The sequence below is a fragment of the Eucyclogobius newberryi genome, unplaced genomic scaffold (assembly GCF_026437365.1).
Source record: "Eucyclogobius newberryi isolate DKJ021-1_F unplaced genomic scaffold, fEucNew1.0.hap1 SCAF_4, whole genome shotgun sequence".
NCBI classification, from domain to species: Eukaryota; Metazoa; Chordata; class Actinopteri; order Gobiiformes; family Gobiidae; genus Eucyclogobius; species Eucyclogobius newberryi.
In genome coordinates this window covers 34583386-34592524 of record NW_027316056.1, presented here as the reverse complement: position 1 = coordinate 34592524, position 9139 = coordinate 34583386, and the positions used below count along the sequence as shown (strand labels likewise).

General features: G+C 45.6%; 1 protein-coding gene across 1 annotated transcript; it reads left to right on the top strand.

Moving 5' to 3' along the window:
* The first annotated feature begins 129 nt into the window (after nt 1–129).
* On the top strand, nt 130–7010 carry ubn1 (ubinuclein 1). The gene is made up of 6 exons (XM_072462615.1): nt 130–222; nt 1325–1398; nt 2252–2723; nt 3463–3533; nt 6704–6833; nt 6902–7010. The coding sequence occupies exons 1-6, from the start codon at nt 130–132 to the stop codon at nt 6932–6934; spliced, it is 873 nt and encodes a 290-aa protein (XP_072318716.1). The 3' UTR covers nt 6935–7010.
* The last annotated feature ends 2129 nt before the right edge of the window (nt 7011–9139 follow it).

Genomic DNA, 9139 nt, shown 5'->3' with positions numbered 1-9139 from the left:
GTCGCGGCGGCAACCCCCGAACCCGGTGGTGGACAGGCTGAAGGAGGCCTATCAGGCCACTCTGGCTTGTAGGACTCTGAGGGAGTTGACTGGTATCGGCGGGCCAGGTGTACCGCAGCTTGTGCTGTCATGGAGGCAAAAACCCGGGACCTCCATAATCCCACTGTCACGTCTTCCGAAGAGGAAGCGGAGACTGAGGGCTCGGAAGCTAAAGTTACTGAGGTTGTTGGCAAACAGTACTTTAGAGTACCTAAAGTCTCTGGATGTTGTAGGACCTTCTTGGTTGACACGTCTCTGCAACATCGCGTGGCGGTCGGGGACCGTGCCTCTGGACTGGCAGACCGGGGTGGTGGTCCCTCTGTTCAAGAAGGGGGACCGGAGGGTGTGTTCCAACGACAGAGGGATCACACTCCTCAGCCTCCAGCGTACTGGAGGGGGGAGGGGGGGGGGACATATGGACAAACATGTGGAAAATATGTGTCGATTTGGTCCGATACGGAATAATTCCCTTAGTTTTATTAGTGGTGCACAGAAATGGACATTTTAGGCCAATGTTATGGGAAAAGCTTGGGCCGATATTAGGCAGATATTATTATAGTGTTATTTTAAACACTTTTTTTAAGCACAAATACTGCTGTGTCAGAAAACAACATTTTTGACCAATTTTATAATTTATGATTATTCCTTTTACACTTATTCAAATTGTGAATTCTAGAAAATGCATTTTTTCCCTGCATGCCCTTTTTGATTTTATGTTTTATGGCTCGTCGTTGTTTGTTGCACTGAATCACCAATGCAAGTTCCTATGTTTGTGAATTTTGGCAATGGCAATAAAACTTTTCTTGTTTGTATTATTTCTCAGACTGAAGTGTCTGATCATCTTTAGTCGTGTGTCGTCCTCGTGTTGCTCTTCCTCCTGTAACAGCGACTGTAACTCCTCCTCCTCCAGACTCTGTCTCATCAGTCTCTTAACATGTCTAAACTGATTGTTTTGGAGGAAAACTGGTCAAATGTCTGGGGGAGATTGCATTTATCGAGAACTCATTGTATATTTAAGGCTGAGTTTTGTCTAAAATGTTATGTTTTTAGCGCTTTTAAAAGACTCAAACTGGATTTCATTGCAAAACTCAGCTGTAGAAATCTCAGTGCCACAGCTGACAAAGATTGACATCTGACGAGAAGTTTCATGGTTTTCCTTTGGAGTTTACATTAGCCGCCAGATGCAATATGACAAAAACCCTCATGTTTAATATTCTTCCCTTATGTTTAATATTCTTCATGTTTAATATTCATGTTTAATATTCTTCCCTCTGGTCTGTGGCAGAAACCTAAAGTGAAACGTGAACTGGACAAACCACAGCTCTGGGACAGCGACACTGAGAGCGACGCAAACCCAAGGCAAGTGTTTGAAAAGTGAACATCTGAACACAATGGAGACCAAGTTTAGACCCTCGCTCGCTCGCTCTCGCTGTTTCTCCTGCCCTTCCTGTCTCGCTCTCGCACTCTCTCTCTCTCTCCTGCCCTTCCTCTCTCTCTTTGTCTCTCCTGCTCTGCTCCTCCTCTGCCTCTGTCTTTTTGCCTCTCCTCTTGTCCTCTCTCCTCTCCTCCTGTTTCTTCTCTTCTGTCCCTCTCGCTTCTTCTCTCTCCATCGGTCTCTGCTATTCTCTTGCTGTGTCTTATCTCTCCCGCTGTCTCTTCTATTCTATTCTCTTCCACTCTCTCCTCTTCTTTCCCTCTGTCTCTCCCCCTGGCTCTGCCCTTTTCTTCTCTCTCTCTCTCTGTCCCTCCTCATCTCTCCCCGTGTCTCTTCAGTTCTTCTGTCGTGTCTTGTCTGCCTGACCTGTCTTGTCTGCCTGACCTGTCTTGTCTGCCTGACCTGTCTTGTCTGCCTGACCTGTCTTGTCTGCCTGACCTGTCTTGTCTGCCTGACCTGTCTTGTCTGCCTGACCTGTCTTGTCTGCCTGACCTGTCTTGTCTGCCTGACCTGTCTTGTCTGCCTGACCTGTCTTGTCTGCCTGACCTGTCTTGTTTGCCTGACCTGTCTTGTCTGCCTGACCTGTCTTGTCTGCCTGACCTGTCTTGTCTGCCTGACCTGTCTTGTCTGCCTGACCTGTCTTGTTTGCCTGACCTGTCTTGTCTGCCTGACCTGTCTTGTCTGCCTGACCTGTCTTGTCTGCCTGACCTGTCTTGTTTGCCTGACCTGTCTTGTCTGCCTGACCCGTCTTGTCTGCCTGACCTGTCTTGTCTGCAGTCTGGCATCTGAACCTGTGGAAGAAACACTGAAGAAAAAGAAGAAGCCGAGAGTGGCAAGTGCACTGAGGAAGTGTGAGAAGGAGCGCGAGAGGCAGTGGTTGGATCAGTTGGGATCCTCAGCCAGGGGCCCCCCTCTGGGCTTCAACACACTGGCCCTGGGGCCTGCAGATGCTGGAGGAGGCGGCTGTATGTCCTTCACAGAGCCACTTTTCAGACTCCTAGGGTCCATAAAGGAGCCGGCTCTGGACTCTGACTCGGACTGTGGGCTGGTCAGTGAGAACAGCTGCTCCTTCCACTCCCTGCCCCCAGCCTCCACAGATGCATGCCAGCCACTGTCCCTTCCTGATTGGACAGAGGATGGTACAAGGCAGGGGACAAGGGGACACACCAAAGCCGAGGACACAGCATCACAGGCCTGTCCTGAAGGGTGCCCCCCTGTTCTGGAGGACAGTATCCACAAACTCATGCTGGTGAGATCTACTCATACAAAGACAGAGGCTTGCTTTAGTTAAGAGACTAGAGATTATGCTTTTGTCTGCAAAATGGTACCAAGTCTGTGTAATCCCTCATTCGAGACGTTTCGACTCTCATCCAATAGTCATTCTTAATCTGTGAAACTAGGCTGAGAACCATGTGGAACCTCCTCACAATAGCTGTCAACAGTTTAATTTGAAACTATACATCTTTGTTGCTTAACTACTGGGCTATAAAACATATGGTAATATGGCTACAGTTCCCTCATCACAGAGTACCTGATTAATATCAGAATGGCCAGGGCTTATCCTGCCCCATGGCTCCAAAACACAACGACCAGTAAATTAAACCATACATTCCTGTTTAAAGAGTGATTTATTTATTTTTGGCTTTAAATGAAGATGCACCCTCTGTAGTCCTGAATTTGTGTCTTTTGTGCAGTGGCTGTTTAGTCTCATCTATGTAATGCTCTGATCAAATTCTTTCACTGCATTGCATAGAATACTCTACATTGCTGTTTTGTTCAGGTATCTTGTCCTTAGGGTCCAGTTTTTTCAAAGAGGCATTTTTTGTAGGATAAAAATAACGAATCCTTCTTTAAACACTAATGGCTTCTTGAATGCAGGAGAATAAAAATGACTCAAACATGCACGGATCACTATAAATACAATTTCAACAGTTCTAAAAGGCCGTTTGCATAACATCTGTAAATGTGTTGGTCTTGCTTGTGCACAGGCCTCTAAGACTTCACGGGTGGAGTCCAAAAGCAAGTTCTACACCCCTGAGATCAACAATCTCCTGCTGCAGTAAGTCCTGCTCTCTGTAGATCACAGATTTAGGTGTAGCCACGCTGGACACGGGGATAAGTGCAGACCACATCTTTGCATCAGAGGGCTTGGATTAACAATTATAGGGGTTGAAATTTAATTTAATTTTCACTTCGACATGCATGGTTGAACACTGGATTACTTTCTACTGGTAGGTGCATGTGGGTGGGGGGTTGTGGGTGGTTTTGCCATAAAATCATAGAATATTCATATTTTTCAAACATTTCTTATTCTTGTGAAGGTTTTACAATGTATTAAACTCTTTGACATACGACCAACTACTGGAATGCCTCCTGCTCTTCCTCTCTCTCTCTTTGTTTCCCCTCCCATGTAGGGGGGCGTGTCCTCTCATGATGATCCATTCTCCAGCACCTCATCCTCTGTTCCCCATTCATCCTGGATAGTGGCTCTCAAACTAGCTAGTCCACGGCCTCCTCCGTTACAGCTAGTGTACAGTCTCAAGGTGCTGGATTTGGGGTGGAACCCTCAGTACATGGGGAGGATATTTCATGTCTTAACATCGGAAGTATGTAGTGCTTCCATTGGCCATCTTATTATTCTTGCAGGGTATCGATTCACTGGCAGGGCGTAGCTGTTTATTGCCATTGAGCTGGCTTCTAAGGTCTTGCCTCACTCGTAGGTATTTGGCTGTAGCCTTTTTCCTTGTTACCTCTTCAAGGTTGTCATTTCCCTGTGGGATTCCAAGGTGCTTGTCACTGTCCTCAATGTCTGCTATTGTTCCTTCTGAGAGTGAGACCCCCTCTGTGTGGACCACCTTCCTTCTCTTAGTCACCATCTGCTCTAGTCCGAATGACATTCCGATATCTGAGCTGTAGATCCTGGTGGTGTGGATCAGTGAGTTGATGTCTCATTTGCTCTTGGCATACAGCTTGATGTCGTCCATGTAGAGGTGACTGATCGTGGCCCCATTCCTGAGTCGGTATCCATAGCCAGTCTTGTTGATTATTTGGCTGAGGGGTTCAGACTTATGCAGAACAGCAGTGGGGACGGAGCCTCTCCTCTCCACTTGTGAAAGTAGTTTACCATTGGTCTCAAGGGTGGTTATCCACAGCTGCATTGAGTTTGCTGTGAAGGCAGTACACAGATTGGTGTGTTGGGTTCTGCAGTCTTGAGCAACTGTTCTGTCAACCAAGAGTTAATGTTTGGCTCCTCTGGTGTCTTGGCCGATGCCATTCTGTGCTTTGCTCATGTATTGGTACATGTGCCCATTTACCTTAGCAACAATAATGCCTGACCTGAGCTTCCATGTTGTGGAGAGACAGGTAATTGGCTGATAGTTAAATGAGACTGTACTCTTGGAGGGATCATTCAGGATCGTACGCCCTTTGGTTAGCCATTCAGGATCAAAGCAGCTGGTTCATTTGTGCTGCCAGGCTCTCATGGAGTGTTGAGTTTCTTTAGCCGGTATGTGTGAATCATGTCTGGTCCCGGTGCTGTCCAGTTGTTCATACCTAACATCAATTTCTTGGATGTCTGCCACTGGGGTGTGTTTCAACATCCACAAATGGCAACTGCTATCACAACTTGAGATTGGTGGTAAGGGGACATCGGGCAGCGACTGACCTGAAAGATGAGATCATGGCGAGATTAAATTCAAGGCAACCCTGACACCCTTCTCAGCGGCTAAGTGACGAAAAAATGCAGAAAGTATCCTGGACAATGTAAATGCAGCGTTGAGTGAAAAACTATATAACCTTGTGGGGAAAAGTAGAAACCTTGGGGAGAGCAACAGTGAAGGAGAAATCTACTCCCACAGACGGCCAGGCTGTCTGGCAAAGGACTGAAGCGCTTCCATTTGCAGATAAACTGTGGAGCCAGAAAAACTCAGGAGAGAGGATGGTTCATCTAGCATATTCAGGCAGATTAAGAGGTCAGACTTGAACTTTAACAGCCACATCAAAACGATCACATCAGCAGCTTTTTACCATCTGGAAATCCATGACTTATCCATACAGTAGGTTAGCTGCTCACTGGTCTCTCCAAGCGAGCTTTAAAACAGCAGCAGTACATCCAGAAGTAGCTGACTAGAACCAGGAAGTACCATCACATTAGTCCTGACTAGAACCAGGAAGTACCATCACATTAGTCCTGACTAGAACCAGGAAGTACCATCACATTAGTCCTGTTCTCAGGTCTCTGCACTGGCTCCTGTGGCTCAGAGAAGAGACTTTAAAGCAGCTTTACTTGTTTACACGTCTCTCCATGGCCTAGCACCAAAGTCGGGGGCCGGTCTCCTGCTGGTGCCCAGAGTTAGGACTGAACATGGGGAATCTGCGTTTATTAATCTAAAATCTGGAAGTCTTCCTGAAAATGTGAAACGGGCTTAGACTCTGACAGTTTTGTTTAGCTGTGCATATGACTGAAAATGTTTTATCTGCATATCATATTCATGTGTTTTGTGATTTTGATGCATTTTTTATCCCTGTTGTGCGAAGCACTTTAAAATGCCATGTATAGGAATTTGCTTTACAAATAAACTGGCCTTGTCGTTCAGCTTCGTCATCCTGGTCTAGATCAGGGGTATTAAACTCATTTTGGGCCGTGGGCCGAATTTCAACGCTCAATTGCTTTTATATAGACTAGTAATAGTTATTTTTGGACATTGTTGCACAAATCTGCAGTATATGAAAGACTTTGAGTCCTTTTTCATGCATCAGCAGGAATAGGAACATGGTTGCCTGACCAGGCAGTTCCCCCTACATTCTGTTCAAATGCAGAAGGGTGTGGAATCGGACCATTCGGGGGCGTCAAAACTCCAAGTATAAACCGGTCCAAACATCACCGCTAATTTGTGTCACGTGTCTCTCAAATGTGGAAGACATCTCTCAAATATTTTCGGAACATCGTTTCGTAAGCCACCATGTTTGTTTAGACACAAACGGATAATGCGTTTGTCTGATTGGTTAATCCACCTGTCAATCACTCCCTTTGGAAATTGGAGCGACTGGGTTGGATTCCAGACCCTTCTGCATTTGAACAGAATGTAGGACTTATGATATGATTTCACAGCCCCTGATATTGACAGATTATCTTCAACAGTACAATCAAGCAGTTCAGCATTGGTGGAGAATGTTTAGCTCCTGTTTTGTTTGCAATAATGCTTCTATTGTGTTGTGTGTTGCTGTCAGGATTGATATGCAGTGTCGCCTGCACGGAGGGGCCCTGCGTTCCAGGGTCTACTCCCACCTCTGCTCCTTCCTGCCCTGCAACAAGGGGACACTGCTGCGTAGGGTTGGCCGGCTCAAGCACTCACTCAATGTATGTCTCATAAACTCGTACAATACCGCTGAAACATACTCTCAATATGAGTTCTACCTGTTCTCCAGGTGCCTGTTCAGGAGGAGCTGGATGTGGACTAGCTCATGAAGACCCTGAAGGCAGCCATCGAGAAGCAGATCCTCAGCTGGAAAGGATCCAGTAGAATTCATGAACAGTGTCATGTAAGGCTCTGAAGCAGGGCTGGGCAAACCTTTTCTCCGGAGGGTCACATTGGAATACTGTTGTGGAGTGGATTTAATTTTTAACTATAATTGGGCATATAAACTACAGCACACGTGTTAGTGATAGTTCCCAGACTTCTAAGACAGTTTTAACAGAGCCGCAGTCAGTTCCTTTCAAACTACAGCAGCTACTGGTGCTTTTTTGACCAAATTCTGGTCCAGAGCTGTCTAACCTCCACTGGACACAACGCAGAGTTAGTTTGGACTAGTTTTTGTTGGGAATAAGTAACAGGGTAGCACTTCTGCTGAATGTGCGTGAAGCAGATGAGATTCAAGTGTTTGGAAACACAAACATGAGCAGATTGTCAGTTACAGAGAGGAGGTGCAGGTACAGAGACTAAGTGTGTGAGAGCGCAGACCGCCCGGCTGGTGCACACAAATCCATTTGTGTCTGTTACCAATAACCAACACAAGTGAGCTAAAGACTTGTCTGTTCTATGTCACCAGGACCTCAAACCGCTGTTGTAGACAGCCACCAAATTCTACTGAAATTTATAACAAAATAACATCACCAAAACCATGATAAAAATATTTTAGGAGCATCCTCAATAACCACCCTTTCCCCAGCAACCGGTGCCTCCAAGGAAACATTTTGGAGTACAATAGTAGGAGGTGGTCTTATCCTTGACTTAAAAAATAACTGATATAGTCCAACCATCTCGTCCCATGGGGACTTCAGTTATGGGGACTGTGGCAGGACTCTGACACACAGCACATTTATAAAAGGGTTACTGCCCAGCTGCGCTATGACCAAACCACTACCAAAATCTGTCAAAGCTATCCCCAAAGATGGAATCCCTTTTACCGAACAAGTATTTTTAATTGCGTGCACCCCTCTCACCGCCAAAGCGCAGTGCTCAGACCAACACTTCGCTAATGTACCGTACTTTTCGGACTTGAAGCCGCTACTTTTTTCCCCCGCGCTTTGAACCCTGCTGTCATTATAACTGTGCAGTTGTATAAATTATTTTTTACTGGCTAATGACCACCAGCATTTGACACACTGTAGAAGATGGTATCTGCGGTTCATTGTCAGGTTCGGCGCATATATGGACAAGCTCTATTTTCTACGTAAATATCGTGTGCAGTAGTAGTAGTAGTTTAAGGTTTTTAAGAATCTCCCACAAATTTGAGATCCAAATAAGTCTATAAAATATATTAAAACAATTCTCGTGAATTCTTTTCATGAGGTTTCTGTTTCGTCTCACCAGTTTCCTTTTTTGTTTTAGGGTGAAAAAATCTGGAGAAACACTTTACACTTAATGCAGCCGTGCCTTTGCCGCAGTGACCCCAGAACAGGGGTGTGTGGCTGCAGACACTGGCCCCACCCATCTCCAGCCCCCTTCAGGCAGGTCACAGTCAGCTCCCCACTGCCCCCTCCCTCTCCTCAGTCCAGCCCCACCCACCGGCCCTGGACCCCACTATGAACATGTGACTGTCCAGATCACGCTGTTACACTAAACAATTTTAACATTGTGTATTGGCTGTATGAATTTTCTGTGTTTTATATTGATGTCTTAATTTTTGTAATAAATAAAGCTAAGCTAGTTTGTGTGTCATTCCAACATTTATAGTAGCTGTGCAATATCTTTCAAAGTCAGAGTGCAAAGTCATGCACATGACGGCTGTATCGGGGCGAAGACAGGCAGTGAGTACCTTTTGTACAGACACGAGTTTCTGAAGGTATAAAAACTCACTCCTAGTTACACCTTCCCACAGAAGACTAGCAACATAAGAGTGAACAGGACTCAGGAAAGACATTTCTTTCACTTGGTGTGAAGGGATTGTCTCATCGAGTTACCTACAGCTAAAACCAGTGTTTAAACTTGTGCGTCCGCTGATCTGAATGGATTCTACCCAAAGCCCAGCTCTTGCATCAATCATAAATCCGTCTCATCTCGATCACCATCTGCAGGTTAATGCTCTGGACAGTGGACACCGGCTCGGCAGTGATTATAGGAAGAGTGATGGCGCAGAATACACACAGTTCAAACAACATTTTGAACATTAGGTCAAATAAGTTGGAAACATTTTATTGCAAAAAAGATACTTTCCATATTTGTT

Bases quoted from the DNA above. Each gene is read 5' to 3' on its own strand.
- ubn1 (XM_072462615.1), top strand. From the start codon at position 130: ATGGAGGCAAAAACCCGGGACCTCCATAATCCCACTGTCACGTCTTCC. The intron at 1,399-2,251 runs GCAAGTGTTTGA...TCTTGTCTGCAG, and splicing joins GAGAGCGACGCAAACCCAAG to TCTGGCATCTGAACCTGTGG. The intron at 2,724-3,462 runs GTGAGATCTACT...GCTTGTGCACAG, and splicing joins GTATCCACAAACTCATGCTG to GCCTCTAAGACTTCACGGGT.